This window comes from Pezoporus flaviventris, unplaced genomic scaffold (assembly GCF_033815535.1).
Source record: "Pezoporus flaviventris isolate CSIRO_AGI_PZ_B2104156 unplaced genomic scaffold, CSIRO_AGI_Pfla_v1 ptg000055l, whole genome shotgun sequence".
NCBI lineage: Eukaryota > Metazoa > Chordata > Aves > Psittaciformes > Psittacidae > Pezoporus > Pezoporus flaviventris.
This window is the reverse complement of record NW_026892603.1, coordinates 1,344,905-1,364,288: the sequence shown is the minus strand read 5'-3', so window position 1 is coordinate 1,364,288 and position 19,384 is coordinate 1,344,905. Positions and strand designations below refer to the sequence as shown.

The 19,384-nt window shown below is 38.0% G+C and overlaps 1 protein-coding gene across 8 annotated transcripts in view; it reads left to right on the top strand.

Annotated features, from left to right (window-relative positions):
* The window catches only part of ITGB8 (integrin subunit beta 8), a 45,947-nt gene extending 26,868 nt beyond the window's left edge, over positions 1 to 19,079 (top strand). For all 8 annotated transcript variants that reach the window (XM_061469186.1, XM_061469191.1, XM_061469187.1 and 5 more), the window contains 9 exons: positions 2,096 to 2,254; positions 6,411 to 6,506; positions 6,596 to 6,685; positions 9,187 to 9,321; positions 12,255 to 12,660; positions 15,459 to 15,684; positions 16,951 to 17,054; positions 18,152 to 18,315; positions 18,401 to 19,079. In XM_061469186.1, coding sequence (XP_061325170.1) covers positions 2,096 to 2,254; positions 6,411 to 6,506; positions 6,596 to 6,685; positions 9,187 to 9,321; positions 12,255 to 12,660; positions 15,459 to 15,684; positions 16,951 to 17,054; positions 18,152 to 18,315; positions 18,401 to 18,523 — 1,503 coding nt within the window. In that variant the 3' untranslated portion in view covers positions 18,524 to 19,079. The remainder of the gene's footprint in view (positions 1 to 2,095; positions 2,255 to 6,410; positions 6,507 to 6,595; positions 6,686 to 9,186; positions 9,322 to 12,254; positions 12,661 to 15,458; positions 15,685 to 16,950; positions 17,055 to 18,151; positions 18,316 to 18,400) is intronic.
* The last annotated feature ends 305 nt before the right edge of the window (positions 19,080 to 19,384 follow it).

Genomic DNA, 19,384 nt, shown 5'->3' with positions numbered 1-19,384 from the left:
CTATAAACATGTTAAATAATAAGAATTTGTTTCTTCTAAAGGGCTATTTTGCATGTTGTTTGTCTTCTTTGCATAGTACTGCAATAGGAATTTTGAAAATTGGCTGATACATGGGTTTGCTAATTCTCTACTCTTTCTGTTCTCTTAAAGAAAGTAATTCAGCTCGTGTCCAAATCACAGGCTTAGTGTGTTTCTCATGCCTTGGGATGATGTCAGGACAGTTCTTTTATCTTGTCCATCCTCACTTTTTTTTTTTTTTGAGCAGTCAAATGAATCAAGGACAAAAAGTAACTCTATGCTAAAAATTAACAGTTTGGCCCAATTTTATTTTCAAATTTTGATGAGAGGTAAAACAGGTAAATAAAAACTACTCTTCGTAGACACCATTATCATAGCTGTTACAAAAAATCATTCTGAAGCTTTCAAAAAAATCCTTAAAATTCAGCGTTTGTCATTGGACACATTCCACACTTATGACATGTGAGCTCTAGAATATATGCTTCCAAAAACAACAGAATGGAAACATTCATGAGAATGGGGAGGTTTTCCTGGTAACTGAATTGTGAACCAAAATGAATGAGAACAATGTGCAATTCATAACAACCATCATGAACTATAATTTAGATTAATGCAGACTCATTTTGCCTAGAGTAGAACTTCATAACTTGCTCCATCTTGCTTTAGCCAGTACAGCCCTGTTACAAGAGGTAGCAGGTTAGGTCATAAAGCTCCTTTAAAGTTTTGGTTGCTGTGATGTAGGTAGGTAGGAGTCTTGAGGTGACAAGGTGAAATGATGGGAGTCTTAGGAACAAGAAGTTTCTGTGGTGCTAAAGGAGAAGTTGGGGTTATTTTAGATACAAACTGCTTATAAATAAAACTCAAAATATGTCTTCTTTAGGGGAAATGCTGTCTAGATTTATCTGAGGGAGGTTCATGCCTAATGTACTAGCTGGAAAACACACCACACCCCTCTGTACTTATTATCCCTACTGTTATGAGATACTTAATCCCCATTCAGAGGTAGGAGGGAATGAGCCTGAGAAGGGAGCTAAATCCCTCTCTGCAAAGCAAAGAAAGGAAGACAGAGAATAAGACAAAGCCTGGCTGAGTACGTGGGCTGTGTTGCTAATACGTTTCACGTGAAATGAAAGACACCTGGACATCTTAATGGTAGAGGTGAGGCAGAGTCATAGGATGGAGGAGCAAAAAAAGAGGAAAAGAGAGGAAAGCGGAATTAGTGAGTAAGATGGAGTAATCATGAAAGGGAATCATGAAAAATAATATGCAGTGATTTGTGTGTGCCTCTAGAGTTTAATTTAAAGGAGCCATTTATTTCTTGCAGGGAAATAAATGTTATGGAAATACAAGTTGGCACCTAACCCAGTTTAGGTATAAGCTTACCCTTCTACATTTTCACATCACTGAATTCCAGAAACACATTAAATCCACCCTTGTGGATGATGCTTTGTTATTAATCCCTTAAGATGGTGGATAGATGTAGTATTTTGCTGCATGATAATGAATTTCTCAATTTGCAGGTGCATGAAGACACACTCATTGATTTGTTGTTCACATTCAATGTCCTTTCTGGAAAGCTGTATAAGAAAACAAAATTATGGAATGCTGAGAAAATAAAGTAGATACATATAAAGTAAAAATAAAAGAAGGCACCAACTACCAGTACAAATGAATGCCTATTAACAGTTTGTAGTGCTTTTTGGAGCATGGGGTATTTTACAAATGCAGTGCATTTGCATTTGTACGTAACAGTGACACACCCAATGTGGCAGCTGTTAACCAAGCCCCCTGTGTAATGCATGACTTATGTATGTTTTGAGAGATCTTTCTAAAGAAAGATTTCAAAGCAAAGTGGTAAGTGAATCACTGAGTACAGTGGTAGCTTTCAGATGCAGGACATGATACACATTTCAACAGAAAATGCTTTATATAGCCTGACTTAAACTCAGTGCTGCTAAGCAGTGTAATATCAGAAACTAGATTTCAACATTCATTTTTCATGTTGTTAGTTATTATTTTAGAAAATAAGTAGCTAGTTATGCTGGGTTTTGGTTTTTTGTTTTGTGGTTTTTTTTAGAGCCATATTGGTTGGCGGAAAGAAGCAAAGCGACTGCTTCTTGTGATGACAGATCAAACTTCTCATCTGGCCCTTGATAGCAAATTAGCAGGGATCGTAATTCCCCATGATGGAAACTGTCATTTGAAGGATAACGTGTACATCAAAGCTACAAGTATGGTAAGGTATATGTCATAGATTCTGCCTTCAGAGAAGCAGTGTAAAACTACATAAAGGAAGGTTTATATCACTGTCAAAGCATTGCTCTTATTTCAGTTATCAGAATAGTATTTTTCTAGGTAGACAAGTTGTGAAATGAAGAATCAGTCACTTGGAACTATTGTCATTCTTTCTGTCTGTGATAAAGTATTTTGGAGTCTGAGACAGCAGCACCCAGCAGAGGAGGCTATGTTACTGCTTTTGGTGTGTTTTTTTTTATTGCCATCTAATAAGCATTACACACATTTTGATAAAATACATGTAGGAAATACCCTGTGTGGTATTTTGCACAAGAAGAAGCTGGTAAAATGTAAGAATTGCACAGTCCTGCTATACGACCAAGGTAGTGGTCAGTTTATGGTCACAGAGGCACAGTTGCATTGAATTTAAAGGGTTGGTAGGAGTAAAACAGAAGATGTACAGCAGCAATGAGTTAATCAAACATAATAGACTAGAAGATATTCTTGTGCCACAAAGCTTTTGTGGCAGTAATGCAGCATTACATTTGAATCTCATAGTCTAAAGACAATGTATGGTAATACATACCTGTGCAAAAATACTGTAGAAAATAATACTTCTTTAGCAGATATTTTTTGCTTATGAAATAATTTCTTCAGGAATTTATAAAGTAGTCATAAGTGATTGAAGAAATTATTGTTTTCCCTGAAATTTTTAATAGTTTTGTCTATGTGCTTAAAAAATTGAGTCATTTATGTAAGAAAAATGAATCACTACTTACTTGCCATGTAATCATCAGAAAGCAGAATTATGAACTGTGGTATCATTGGAGCACATTACAGTTTTATTCTTGCTGCATTTAGTTAAAGTATATGGCCTGTGTTCAGCCCAACCCAGCAACGTGCTGGTGAAAGCAGTGAGGGCTGTGTGTAAATTAGACTTGACCTGAACTTAATCCCAGCAACTGGTACTTACAAGGATAATGGGGCAGCAGGAAGCAACTGCCATATGGTATGTGATCATGACATTTTGGGAGGTTTCTGGGAATCAGTGGGTGTTCCAGGGCCTTGCTGAGTGGAGGAGGGAGCTGAGCATGTGCTAACAGGAAAGTTGTTTGGATTTCAAATTATCTGATGTTCTTGCATACATATACTCCCCCTGTCACCTCCTGGATATTCCCTCTCAGATGTCAGGATTATTTATTTTCCTCTAGCCAGTCTGTTCAGTTTCAGTAGTTTCAGAACAAGTCGAATCAGAGCTACTTGATAATTAAATGAAATGTCATGGGAGACTGACACTTTTTTTAAAAAATAGGTCATATGATGTAGTTTTTGCCCTCTTTTTTTATCAGTGCATTTTTGTTGTTCTGTGCACAATTAAAGAGCCATCTGTAATCACATTTTCCTACCTTGGTTTTTGGCATCTGAGTCTTGAGAACATTTCATTTTGGAATATTTTTATTTCTTGCTTGTGCCAGTTAAGAGGACTTTCCTTTATTTATTTGCATAAGCTCAGCCTTTACATCAGAAATGTTTCCAGTCACTTTTCTGCCTGTTTCTTTCTAACTTTTGCTAAGCAGTCACACAGTGTCAGCAAGAAAAGCATAAGACAGGAAAGAAATCTAGTCCATTTTAATTAGATCTGTGCTTGGTCAACTCCCTTTCTGAAATATTTAACATCTGTATTAGTTATCTTCACAGCTTAACACAGTGGGTTAAAATAATAAAATGAATGATGTAATTGGAACAAGAAAGATGATATAAAGTACATTTGCCTGAGCCGTAGTGGGAAGAGATAAGGTAAAAACATATAAAGTACAGCAAGCTTTTCACAGAAATCAAAGTGAGGCTTCACAAACAAGCAACAGTTTCTTATGTTGTCTTTTCATATGCTTAAATGAAAAAGGTAAGTGTGGGTCTGATGATGTTTGTTTGGTTAGACTTTTTTTTAATATCCCTTCTAAAATTAAGAAAATTTTTCTTTCCAACTTGAAGTGAGACTTTAATGTACTGCTAAGCAAGCTGGACACTGTAGTGAGTTAGAGCTGACAAGTGGAATAAAGTTCAACATTACTTGTAAGCAAACTAGGTAACTTGGAGATCCAGTCCCTGCAACCCTTGCACATCTGTGCATATCATCTCTTGACTTCAGTAAGCTCCATCTGAGTAAGTTTTGGTTTCATGAGCACTTGGAAACCCATCTCTGATACTACTGATCCCAGAGCCCTGCTGTTAGTTGCCAAGATGCTGAGGGGCCCCTCTGCTGGAATTCTGGCATGTCAAGTCTCAGTTGTTAAGAAGGAAGACTGATTTAATTGACAACCATCTCATGATACTTTGACACTGCCTGTCCTTCACATGCTGACAGTGCACATAGTATTTACAGAATGTCTGGATTCACTCTCCCTTGTCCTGGGACCACTTGGTGAGTCAGTGATCTGCTAGCCAGCTGCATGTGTCCTGTAGGGTTGTGCAGCACAATGGAGGCCCCACCACTGTGCTTTGTGGTCATGGAGAAGGAAGAAGGGCTTAGTACAAGCTGCAAGCTGCTGAAAATGGCAGCAAAACCACTGCTGCTGCAGTTCACCCACAGCTACTGTGTAGTGGGAATGCATACTCACTGGATCCTCATGTATGGCATACTCCCCAGTTGAAGCTGAAAGAAGGCCTATTTATTGCTGCGTTACCTTCATCACTTATCTTAAAGAATATAATCCCTTACCAAAGGGTGGAAAAGTAGAGAGAGGTGTGGACACTGGCTAAGATCAAGCCACAGTAAGAAACTCCTTTGTTCTTTCTATACGAGGTTCATTATAATGGTGTGATACGATGGAAAATTAATTTTGCCTCCTTGCTATCTCAGCTGTCTTGGCATTCAGATTACAGTTAGGAGAGCAGTTGACTTGCAGGGTGCCTTGAGTAACAAGTGGTACTCTGTGGAGAAATGAATTGTGCAGGGTAACTTGAGTATGGTTTTGTGAGAGAGAGACAATATGGGGCAGATGGTGAAAAATGCCAGGAAGAGAAAGACAGCAGAAGTATGTGGGGGGAAAGAGTTTGAAGGACCTGACATCAGTGGAGGTGTCCAGATGAAATCTTTGTAAGGGGAAACATAGTTCAAGTCCCCAGTCACTTCTTTGTGTTCAGTCATGAATTTTAGGTACTGAATTTACTTCTTGAGAAGTATTCACAGGTGTGTGATAAGTAAGCAGTGATTTTCAGATACAGTTTGTTTTAGTGAACGGGAACCAGAGGGATCTCACATAGCCAAGGTGTGAGGTGTGCAAAGCCCACTGGGACCACACACATCCTTGTGCTTCCCCTGATCTTGGATGAAAGCATAGGCACCTCTTGTTCTGAAATCCATGTCAGATCTCTCAATGAGAAGTGTAGAAAGGCAGGTCACTGGCACAGGACATGCCATCATAGGTACCTCACCAAACAGAGAAATGTCATTACTGGGGAGAGACATGAATCTCATGCTACTGTCTTTAAGAGCAAGTGTGGTTAAGAAAATGTAGTAGGTCATTGCAGTGGAGGCATCATTCCTAAGGCAGGTCTTGGACATACAGAGGAGGAGGAGAAAGTTGTCAGCTCTAAGTAAGATATGTGCAGAATACTGACATTGCTAGAACCTGACCCAGTGGCTGCATTTAGTTGATGTGTCTGATCCGTGGTGCCAAAATACATTTCTGAGAATCAAGATTACTCATTAATTACTCGCCTTGCTGTTCCCAAAAGCATACTTAATCTCAGTTTCCTTATGTTGTACTTTCTCCCTGAGTTTTTCACAAGAACCTACCTGTCATTATTAGGAATCTTGTTCTAGATGGATCAGGGACAACATCATATTTCTTAAGCATCAAACTCAAACCAATAAAATAGTACTATATGAGTTATTTCTCCCACTGTGCAACTTCCCTATTTAGTTGGCAACAGTAAATGGCCTGTTACAGTCTGTGTGATTCCCTAGTAACTTTTTTTGTCATGATCTGTTTATTTGGTTCGTCCCTCCATCTTTCATAAATAGGCCTAGCATTTTTCTGTACTTTTAGAAGTAAGGATTGGGGTGGTTTTGGAATCCTGCATTGTGTCCTATGCTAAATATAAGGCTTTTACCTACTAATCTGCAATCTTCTCTTTTCTGGTATATTTTGCAGGAGCATCCATCCCTTGGCCAGCTCTCTGAAAAGTTGATTGACAATAACATCAATGTTATTTTTGCAGTTCAAGGAAGCCAGTTCCACTGGTATAAAGTAGGTTAGAAACCTGTTTTTCCAATTTTACAAGTACAATAGTCATATTAAAAATTAAAATTGTGCATAAATTATTGTATTTTTCATAGGATCTGTTGCCTCTGTTGCCTGGTACTGTTGCAAGACAGATCGAATCACAAGCAGCAAATCTCAATGATTTGGTGGTAGAAGCCTATCAGGTATGATGAGAATGATAGCTTTGTATGCTGTATTTGTTCAGGGATTTTTACCTTTCATAGTCTAAAGCTGGAATTTCTAGGATCTTGGCATCTATCTGAAATCCACAAGGATAAGTTCCCTACTTTTCTGAATGTCCAGGTTGGTGGGTGAAGCTGTCCCACAATGGCTGTCAAATTCACAGGCTGTCAGGGTCTCAAAGCTAAGAGCTAGCACTTTTTCCTTTCTAAGCGTAATTCTAAATAAGCTGTTTGATTTTCTGCATCTGTTGCCATGTACTTTCAAGAGAAATATCTGATATATTTGAATTTTGGCATTAGTTCGTAGACCAGACACCACTGTCTCAGCACCATATAAATTCAGTGCAAAAAGATAGTGCACTATCAAGAGAGTTTTACAGCATAATTCTTAGAACATGGATAACAGGTAGGAATTCATGAGGAGGTAGTTTGAGTTAACAGTGGATATTACGGAAAGCACAAAGCAGGGTAATGACTTGGGGGTTTGAGGCATGGCAGTGTGGAAGACTTTTGATATGGCTTTGGAAAGGAACAATGGAAATGGCTCTTGCCTGGAGTTCTCAACTGCAAGTAACAGTATGGGAAAGAGAACACAGTCGTATGGGAAGAACGTGAAGTCATTTTCCACAAATGATAGACAGGGAATGGCAGCTTGAAACTGGAAACTGGCATCCTGATACTGAATGAAAGATAGTCTGGTAAGAGTGGGCGTAAACAGCTTTGAAAGTGAAGCCAAGTATGAATGCTGTTAAGGTGTGCAGGGTACACAAACATGCGAGTTCCAACAGCTGAAAAATCAGTTACAAAGCTATATGCAAGGTATCAACATGTATCACATTATTTTTAATTAGTTGGACATCAGAGGCTGAAATTATCCATTGTACTTGGTTAACCATATAAATCAGACTATTTGCTTTCAGCAAATTGGCTGTAATGAGAAGCCCAGTCCCATGTCTTTTCCTAGTCAATAGAGTGGTTTTGTGCACATTTTTCTCACTGTCATGTTGGCAACATCATGCAGAAGGTAAAGACATTCAAAAGCAGAGGAGAAAATTGTAGAGATGTTCTCACTGATACTGTACTTCATCTTATAAAATCAAGAAATGTCATTTTGAATATGGAGGTTTGCAGGAAATTGCTGGCAAAAAAAAAAAATTGAAGATCATAGTCCTTTTATATGCCACTTTTACACAGTACCCCAGTTTTTAGAGCACAATGGAAGGCAAACATACAAGGAGAGGAAACAAAAATTTACAAAACAAGGACTTAGTTCAGTGGAAGATTCTGTGGGACTTTCCTGCTCCAAGCACCCCCAGTTTCCTCTTGCCTTATTTTCATTTTTTAGACAGTGTCTTCCTTCCCATCCTAAACTTCATTGGATTTTATACTTTGAGATTTTTATCATAGTTTAGGGGCTTTTAGTATACAAACAGTGAACAGGGCTTAAATATTTTGCTTTCTTGAAAGCAAAAGTACTTAGATAAGAAAATAAATTAAGTGTTGATGTTTAATGACAGTGGGCCTCTTGCACTCTTGTTCTGGGCAGGCAAACCTTAGGCTTAGTTGTGGAAAACCCTAGCTGAAAATCCCTGGCTAAAAAGCCGAAGATGAGTCACTAATTTTCAAAAAGTTGCCAAGATAAACATGTGTTCAGATCTATGCAATTAAATATCCAGTTGTAACAGTAAATGTGACCTATTAAACTAATTTTTTGTACTAATATGCCAGGAATTTTAATAATCAATTTGTGCAGTTTTCAGCTTATAGATTTGTACAGAGTTTTAATGAATTTTTAAAAGGTCAAGTAGCAATATTCCTTCTTGGAAGTAAGTAGGATTATAAAGTATGCAGTAAATACAAATTGCAAAGTAGCCAGCTTTTTCATTTATATTTCAGAAAGCCTAATGGGAACCAACCAGTTGTTGACATGTATAGATCTACCTGACCCAAATAAATCAGTAAGAATAATTGCAGTAAGCCAGTAAGCCTCTAGATCACCCTAAGGTTTGTTCAGAGAAAACTTTTCAGGACAGGTGCAAAACATCAGACGTTTAGAAAATACCAAGTCAATTAGGAACCTTTTCTGCAGGATAATAATAGTTGTATGTATGTTTACTGTTTTATTTTAAATGTGTGGCTAAAAGGCAGCATAGCCTCTCAGACAAGAAACAGGTTTTGTTGCACATGGTTGTTACAATAGATTTTCAAATTGCAAAAAATACAGTTTCAAAACCATTTTCAAAAAACTGAAAGCATTTTTTATCTGGAAAACGTAATCTTCTTCATCAAAATTACCAGTTCACTGGTTCTGTATATTTGGAATGTAATCGGGTCTTTATATGGGAAACAATGCTTTAATTCATTCCTTTATTCATACAGAAAAGATTTCTTCATTTTTAGTCAGTCATAGTACTTGGTACTAGTCACTGATGCACATTATATGTTGAGATACAATGCAACTAAAACTTGTTTTCTGGTTACAGAAACTAATCTCTGAAGTGAAAATTCAAGTGGATAACCAGATCCAAGGACTTGATTTTAATATCACTGCAATCTGTCCTGATGGAAGTAAAAAAGCTGCCATGGAAGGATGTAAAAATGTGGGATATAATAAAGAAGTATGTCAATAATTCTTGTTCAAGCAACTGAGATACTTATTTTTCTGTTTGGTTGGGTTTCAGTGGTTTGATATCTTCTAGGGTTTTACTTAAACTGAAAATGGATTTATGTGATTAATGATCACAGACTCTCTATTATTCTCTGGTTTTATTTTTCCTGAATCTTATTTTAATTCTCACTAATCTTGTGGAACTAAGGCTCAAAGCTTTTCTTGAAAGCTAATGTCCATTAAAACTCTCCTCCTTTGTCCTCCATGGAGCACAATGGCCATGTACATTGTGATGAAATCTGTATGTAAAGGCATTGAAAGACAATCACCCTATAGAAAAGAATCACTGGAATTTGTGTTTCTTGGGTCAGTACTAGACACCACCTTTTCCTCTCCTTGCTTTAGTAGTCTTCATGCACAGTCAGGGTTGTGGATAATTGGTTTATTTTATAAATTAACTTAACAAAATTACTTATCCCCATTTGGATCAGTGCCATCTATTGAATGAAATTGATTGTAAACCTGGAGCATCATGCACCATGAAAATGAGGGGGAAGATGTCTGGCTAATGTAAAGAACATGGTTTTCTTCCCAGAACAACTTCTCTGTGCCTTGATATATTTATTTAATTCCTTAGACAAGTAGAGTAATTCATTTTGCTTGCCAGGAAGAGGTTTGTGTTTCTGGAGAGTAGGGTCAAGGAGTTCTTTCCTTCTTCACGTGTACATACATCTCAGTTGCTGTGATTTCACTTGTGTCTGTGTGAGTAAAAATAGCAAAACAAATCAGTAGATTAAATATGTGCATTTTAAATACGTTCATTTAGATGGATTTTATTCTCCTGTGAATTTTGTCTGCATGACTTACTACTGATTAGCTTCTACAGTTTAAGGGAGATTTGGTGTGTTTTTCTTCTTAAGTCTTCTCCAGTGTTGTTCCCTGTGCATGTCTTAAGAAATGAGGCTGGTATTTGTTCTGTTTAATGAAAAAGAAAATATTTATATCTGTTTCTTTTTAACAAAAAGCCAGGCCAGTTGATTGTAAAAGATTGCATGTGGTCCTAAACCTCAACTGCTGTTGAAAAGGAGCCACCCTCAAGAGATTAATTTATTTTAGCCATAAATCCTCCTTTCAGTATTTGTTTACAGGCAAAATGCTTTTCCTTCATTTTCACATTGCTTACATTGTCTGATCCTTCTTCCTTCCTTTTCTTACCAAAACACAAAGTGTGTTATATTCTGGAAGAATACTACGGCCTCTTCAGGGTGCAAAACTAACTGGCTATTAGCAAGTGTTCATGGTGTTGCAATTACTTAGTCACAATGTGCTTAATCTTTCTGCTGCTGTGTTCAGACCCATCAAATTTCACAACTCATACTCAAGACATGATTTGCCCTTCTCTCCCATCTGCCTGTCATTCTTCCAGTATTGTGTTGTACACGAAGATGACATTTTCTAGCAGGGCTCTGCGTTAAATTAAAAGCACATTCTCTAGCTGCAGCGTGTCCTCCTTGTGTGATACGCAACTGCTGCATGAATTCATTACTGCATAGACACACTTTTGTCCCAAACCCAAAGCCTACACCGAGAGTGTAGGCAACTGAGGGGTTGTGTGTGTGTAGGGCTGCATTTGAGAAACAAGAAGAAAAGCAAAGGGTGAGACAAAGCCCAAGTGCCCCCTCAATACAACATTAAGCACAAGCTTCTGCACAGCATTCTTCTCCTGTTGTCCGTGTAGGCAGCCACAGCCCAGCTCACCACAAAGCCGCCATTGTCCCCAAGGCCTCAGCTGTTCTCATGTGGGAGCACAGTGGGAGGGGCAGACAGTGATGAGAAATGAATGGCCTTAGTCTTTGTGCATCATTTCAACCTTGTATGTAATCTGTTTCTTAGGTTTTCTCTCTTTTTACTTGGAAGTCTTTGTTCTTTGGTGGTAAGGAGTAGAGGTATTTGCTCCTTTTGAGTCTCCTTTCTCACTTTTTCCTCTTGGTTATATTTTCTCTGTGAGAAGGCAAGGAAGAGTTGTTTACATCAGCAGGCTAAATAGCCTTAGTGAGAATGACCTGTCATAAGCCCAGAAAAACCCCAATTTTGAAATACAAGATTGCTATCCAGTCAAAACCATCAAAGAGTTTTGGTAGTAAGGCAAATTCAGTGGCAGTCATCTACTCACCAAAATTATTCAAGTTCCTGGAAAGCCACAGAGGCTGCTGCTGCAGTGGGTAATACCAGGGTGAGGACCTGGAGCATGGTTGTGATGGCCATGACACAGCCACAGTGTCATGGCCGCATGGACACAGCCACATGGCCAGGACGCTGGGTCCACTCTGAAGCAGCACTTGGTCTGCCCAGGACCACAAGAGCAGTAAGACTCTTTTGCATGATCCCCATTGCAGGAATTGGGAAAAATAAGCTGCTGCTAAGGCATGAGCCATTTCTGGGTTTTGATAGTAGATAGAGCCATGACAAAAAACTGCAGTTTCTATTTTCACAGACTATTTCTACAGCAAGAGCATTCATTATAGATCCTTTTTATAAAGAGTATCTGTTTCTGTTTGTGTATTGTCTTGCTCAATCCAGTCCCAATTCTCATCTGAGTATTTCTAAAATATAGCAGAACATACACATTAAATAATAATAGGAGGATGATGATGGTAATTCTATTGCTATTTAACAAGTATTAAACATGTGTTTTGCAGCTGTGCTTTCTTAACATGAAAAGTAGACTGCTCTCAGTCTTACATTATTAGGAATTTAACTGTATTTGTGATGCCTATCATTACTATTGTATCATATTTGACAAATGGCCACTGTGTGTTTTGTCATTATTAGCTAGTGCACGTTTGTATACAGTGTCAGATTCTGCTTTATTTATGTGTCAAAAATTTTATGCAATTTATAGGAAATAATAATGGTGTAAAATCTGTCTTTATTTTTTCTTAGGTACTTTTCAATATATCAGTTACAATGAAAGGATGCGATACAACTGGAGGAAGACAATATGCAATACTTAAACCTATTGGTTTCAATGAAACCGCCATTGTTAATGTGCAGAAAAGCTGTGCCTGTCAGTATGGAGACAGTACAAGGCACAAAAGAGTATGGACTGATGAAACTTTTTCTGATGGCAAACAGTCCCCTTGCAGTGACAATAACTGTAGCTTTAATAGAGATACAGTTCCTTCTGAGAGGTGCAGACAACACCAGGACCAGCCCATCTGCAGTGGTCAAGGAAATTGCATAGATGGAAAATGTTTCTGCTACAAAAACAAGCTAGGCAAGGTCTTTGGCAAGTACTGTGAAATGGATGACTTTTCCTGCCCATATCACCAGGGAAACTTATGTTCTGGTAAGATGCAGAGTTTATGTCTGTATTTTCTTTTTTTGGTTTTGTTTCATTTTCTGAAGGTTATGTATATGCTGCAGCTGAAAACAATGATGTAATGCTGTCAGGTGCTAGAACTCTGTGTGCAGGATTAGCATGTGAAATGTCCTGAACAGCCTGGTAGGAATTCTGGAATCCTGGGCTTTCTTTGCCACAGAGTTATGCACTGTCCTGGGTTCAGCAGTAGCAGTCATTTTTCTCCTTCTTGGTAGCTGGTGCAGTGCTGTGTTTTGACTTTCGGCTTGGGAACAGAGCTGATAACAATGATGTTTTGGTTTGGCCAAGGACTTTGTGAGAATCATGCTCTGCCAGGGAGGAGGGGAAGCCGGGAGGAAGCAGAGACAGGACACCTGACCCAAACTGACCAAAGAGGTACTCCATACCACAGCACGTCATGCCCAGGATGTAACTGAGAGTTAGCAGAAAGGGCTGGGAGTCTGCAGGGTTGGAGGAGGTATCGGTCGGTGCTTGGTCAGGCTGGGGGGGGGGGGCAAGTTATCGGTTGGCTGGTGGTGAGGTGATGTATTCTCTTCCCTTGTTATTTCCTTTATCATTATTATCATTGGTGGTAGCAGTAGTGATTTGTGTTATGCCTTAGCTACGAAACTGTCCTTATCTCAGCCCATGGGAGTTGCATTCTTTTGATTCTCCTCTCTGTCCCTCTGGCAGTAGGGGGAGGGAAAGAAGGGGTGGGGGGAATGAGTGAACGAGTTGCCTGACTGGGTTTAAACCACCACATGCACTGTCTTCTAAACTTCAGCCCTGCTTTTTAGGGGATTTATTGAGTTATTTTTAAGTTTAGCTATTTGAAGATTTAAATCTCAAACTTCCTCAGAAGTAACAATACTGATATCTTGGATAAGATGGTAACATTATTCCAGAAGGTAAGTTGATATATTCAGCCTGGTGGGAATAGAGATGCTAAGAGATTAGGAAGGAATCATAACTTCCAGATGACGATCTGATTTTCTTACACCCAAAATCAGACTTGTGGAAGATACAGTGACACTTGATTCAAATAACTGATAAGTATGGTAAAACCATTCAGAAAAGGAGAGTGTAAGTGAAACATAAACAGGGAGAGTTGTTAGAAATTCTTATTCTTTTTGTGGCCTACTTTATGTTTTTTAAAGAAAACATGCAAATGAAAATTGTGTATGAACAAAATACAAAAAATGTACTTCTAAGTTAGTGTTAGAAAGAAAAAATGGGATTGAATCAGTATCATTAATTTATCACTACTGGATTTTTTTTTCCCCTCAGAAACATTTTAAAATATGTACTGCTGTTCTGCATTCTTTTGTTTCACTGCATATTAACCAGTGATGAATTAAGGGACCAATTTTTTATCCACAGTTGGATAAATTGAGAGTATTACTGTGGACTTCAGTAAAGTTACTTTGGTTTTGCTCTGCTGGTGACTGTGAACTTTACATAAAATGAAGAGCAGTAATGTTACCTAATCCTTTAAATACTTCATTGAAACAAAAAGTATTACATTTCATCTTTTAACTCTTCTTCCCAACCCAGTTTGCAAATTTACTATCTTAGTCATACGCAAACCTTCTAAATTTACAAATTCCTGAAGCCTGAAATACGGTGCCCTGGTTGGCAGAGGAGCCAGGGAGATCTTTGTATAAGAGTTGTTGGAGACTGTCACCTGTATGGAGTTCTGCTATAGGCTACTGCAAGGGGAATCTGTTGCCCAGAGCCCCACGGCTGGGCAGCATGCCTCTTTGTGGGATGTTTTCCAGTGCAAAACATTGTTCTGGTATGTCCTGGGATACCTTTCCTCTCTCCATTTTGCCCAGCCCAGGCAAAAAATGGGGCAGCCTGTACCTTGGCCTGACTCCAGGCCAGATCCTGTCTGTTAGGTGACACTGTCTCCCTACAGCTGCTCTGGAGCACAAGAAGGGCCATCACAGTCTGTGAAACTGAAGTACTGCTGAGGTGTAGTTAAGGAGACCTCATGAGATTTCCTAGGCCTGCCAGTGTTTTATGTGATCTCTGTTTCTGTATTTCCTAAGGGTGCTCTCACATGCTGTAAAAATGTGGCTAAACATTATCAGCAGGTTAGTTATGCACCTGCCTAAATGTGCCACAACATGGAAAACGTGGATTTTACCCCAAAGTTCACACTGTTTTGCCTACAAAATTGTAAAGGCCACCAGAGATTCTTACAGTCTTTGAGTCCTTGATGTTGTCTATTTTAAGTTCTTATTAAATAACCTACAGTTCATAAGCACAGCATATCTACCTGTCCAGCTCAGTCATCCGTCCTTTAGAAAGGCAGGAACCAGTGCTGTCATACATGCTCCTGAAAAGGAAAAAAACCCAACCTGGCATGTTCACATGAACTTGATACTCCTTCTGCTACCGAATCTTTCTGTTTATTTGATTTGAATGGTTTCTTGCTAAAGAGAAGTTTGTTTAGTTTGTCTGAAGACCATTTTCCTGATCATTATGTAATTTTTAATCCCCACTGCTTTGATCCAAGGCAACAGGGAAAAATTTTAGTAAGAGGTTTTAAGGATGACATCAAGGTAGAAGCTTTTGCTCAACCTAGCAACAAACAGCAACCATAAATATGTATCAGGCTGGTAATTTCAGTCAAATCATTAACTTAAAAATTAATTAGCAAGCCAAGGTCTAAATTAGCTCTGTTTAATGTGAAGCACCAACAAATACAAATGTATGCATATAAAAATCGACTCCCTGTGTTTTCATGAAAGTGTATGACTCAGGACTGTCTGCTGTTGTAGGTAATGGTGAATGTGAAGCTGGTAAATGCAAATGCTTCACTGGCTGGGAAGGTGACCTTTGCCAGTGCTCGTTACAATCAGCAAAATACTGCCTGAATTCAAATGGCCAGATTTGCAGTGGAAGAGGAAAATGTGTATGTGGAAAATGTGAGTGCACAGATCCAAGAAGCTTTGGCCGTTTGTGTGAATATTGCCCTACTTGTAACAAAGCCTGTGAAGAAAACTGGTAAGTTTCTTGTGCTAGACTTGACTTTTTAACTCTGAAGTGTTGAAACTAGAATTATTTCTGCTTGGCTAGACGTGTGCTACATGTCTTAGATATTTAGTTTAGGAAATGGAAATAATTTATGCTTGTGAATTTTCTGTATGTAACTGAGGGGTTCACACTGGCAGTTAAGAGAATTGCATGTCTGTATCTGTGTTCACCTGTCTGTGTCCTATTTTCAGCTTTCTGAAGTCAAAGGAAGTGTGTCCTATGAGTATTGTTTTTTTGTACTTTTATTAAACAATTGTTCTTCATATGAAATCATCTGGGCAGGAAATAAAGCCTGTGAATCTGGAGCTTTAAAAGAGACAGTAGAACCTACTCTTGAATGCCACCAAGTGCAGTAGTCTCCAGATTTGTTTTTTGAACATTCCTTGTGCTTCTCAGATGAAAGAAGGAAATGTGAGTGTTGAACAAGAGCAGATCTGGTCTTACACAGAGAACAACTTTCTCTGCTTCTCAGTTTTAGTCTTTGCTGTGCTAAAGTATGTCATTTTTTCTTACCCTTGTAAAAAAAAAGGGACAGTATGAAGGTTGAAATGAGCAGTCCAAGGAGAAGAGAAGCTAAACCAAGCCTCAGTGGCTTTAAGCCAGCACTGAAAAGGTGACTGCTAAGACTTTACTGTATAAAATGTGTTTAGTCCTGCTGGCTTACACTTGTTCAAAGTCACTGTGAAATGTATGCCTTTAATAAATTCAGAACATGGCGTAGTCAGGGCTTTTGCAGGATAACTGGTGGTGTCCATCTTCAGCAAGGCTATACAGTGAAGATAGTAGGTAAGACTGACAGTGCTGGCTTGCACTGTGCTGCTGACCACTTGAACTGCCCAGCAGAGGGAACTTAGATGGCTTTGTCTTAACATAGCATCCAGAAAAACACTAACAAAGCTGTGTTTCCTACACCTATCTCTACCTTTCAGTTCCAACATGCATCTTAATGATATTTCCCCTGGAAAACTCACATCTCAAAATGCAGAGCAGAGGCCAGATGAAGGTGGCTTGAAGCATGGTTTAACTTTACAACTTCTGACTAGTTGGTTCAGAGAAACATCACAGGGATAAAATGCTGAGAGAGGCATCACATTTCAGAAATAAATAAATGTTGCAATGGTTTTAGTAACAGCAGGAAAGCATTATGTACAAGCAATACATCAGCCTGTTGATACCATCTCTGTAAGGGGAGTGCAGAGAAAGACATAGGTTTTTAATTACATCTTTATTTTACAGGAATTGTGTTCAGTGCCATAATTCTAACAATGCATCCCAAGCCATACCTGACCAGTGCACAACCTCATGCTCTTACCTGCTGCATTATATTGACCAAACTTCAGGTATGTAACATTTTCTAGGTAATTTTAATGACATGATAATCCGTTGGGATTAATAATAGAATTTACCACTGTTACAGTGTCTTTCAAAAGTGTGTTGTAGTATCACAATAATAAAAGAAGAAAACAGGAAAAAGTGAAAAATTACTCATAGCTTTAGGGAAAGTAGAAGATAAATAATAACAGGAAATGTGATTGGCAAGCATTGCTAAATCAGATTTCCCAGCTCCTTGAGGAGTCACATCTAATAATAATGAATCCTGCTTGAGCAATGCTTAAAGAAATATTTATAAAAATATACTATGGTATATGTATATTTATTGGTTTGGATATGCTTACATTATTTGACATCACCAGAAATGAGGAAGAATTAAGTAGAACGCTTACCTCATGTTCAGTAGTGTTTAAATACTCCTTTCAAGTATAAAATACTTTATAGTTATGAAGGCTGTGAAAGAATACATTTTCTTTCATAAAATCTCCTAAGAGCTTAATCAGTACATGTTGCAACCAAAATGCAGGTAAATGGTTACCTTTTGTCACTTCACATAGTTGTACCTCTTTTTATCTTGTGAGGAAATTAACTGTGAATACTTTTCTCATAACTTTAGAATTAATTAATAGAGCTTACTCTGTGAAAGAGGTCTACCAGTGAGGAGAGCACTGGACAAGGATTCAATAAACCACATTTTCTGTCATATTTCACCAGTGATCTACACTCTAATCTTGTGAAGGTTATAAACTGGCTTGGCCCTGTATATCCCTAACGCTTCATCCTCTATTTCATCTATAAACTCAGCGGTTTACAAAGAATTTATGGTGGTCAACACAATGAGGCCTGAGTCTTAGTTTCATAGATTAAAGGAATAATAGTTCCACCATTTTTCTACAGCAGATCTTAATCAGAATTCCCTTTTTTGATATGCCCACTTTAAAAGCTTGTATATGGCAACTTTTCATCTTAAGTTATTTTCCCTTAACTTTTATCAAGCTAGTGTTACATTTATGTGACATTACTAGGCAGTGGTAATACCTGTTGTTTGAGGGATGTGCCTATTCCATACATTAGACTTTACACTTGTGTTTTCCTTTCATTGCAGAATGTTTCCCTGGACGAAGCTACTTTAGGGTCTTTTCCATAATCTTTATAGTTACCTTTCTGATTGGGTTGCTTGTTGTCCTTATCATCAGGCAAATAATTCTGCAGGGGAGTAGCAATAAAATTAAATCTTCAGCTGATTACAGAGTATCTGCAACAAAGAAGGTAATTGATTTCAATACTCAGTAATCTTTTTCGAGCATATACGAGTTAGCTAATCATTGACAAAAATTGTATCTTCTCCTTCAAGGATAAAATGTTTTTGCCTACTGTATGTACAAGAACAGTAACATACAGACGTGACAAACCAGAGGAAATAAATATCAACATCAGCAAGTTACGATTAAATGAAACTTTCAAGTGTGAATTCTGAAGACTGTGTGTTTTCTGCAAATGTCTGTCTCCATCACACAACTTTTTTAAAGTTATCTTCTGTACTCTATTGGAGTTGTGACTGTTGCCGTATGGTTTTGTGTCCTGCGATGCTGAATACTGTAACGAAGTCACATGTAAGCATATTCACATAATGTGACTATGTTTGAAACTATAGCTGCTGTATTTTTTAATGGTTTATTTTTTTTGAAAGAGAAATGTGCGTTACTACTGTTCAGGAACATTAGTTTGATGTAGCACTTTAGCATATTCTAATTTATTTAGTTTTGCCCTAGAATGTAGATATGAACTGGTCTGACAAATCGCTGATCTCAGTCTACATGTAGCTAGTAGTGTTGTGCTCTGTGGGAACGGACAAAAGCTGTGACTGAAATATTAACACTGCTGTATAGTATAGCAATAGATGAAATTTTTCAAATGCTCTTAAATAGAGTAAATGGTACTTTTATAGTTCTCTCAGTTGACAAATTCCACTGATTTGTCTGCTTTAGCCTCTTAGCTTTTCCTCATTACTTAATAGAAATAATTGGACTGAATGAGTTACTAGTGTGGGTGTACAGTTGTGTGTGTACACACACACGCATACACACAGAGGTAAATTATATGTAAAGTTTTTTATATGTATGAAGTCACTTAAACATAATTTATATCTGGTAAAGATTGATTTTTAGCTTTTTTACTTGTTTCAACATAAACACTTTTATACAAATTTTAAGGTATTTGGAATCTGAGTGGCTACAGAAAACAAGAGTTCTTCTGTCCAACAACATAGTGTACATGATGATCACTGCCAGCTGACTTCAGCTCTGGAGACAGCATCATTTCCATTGGAAATAGATAA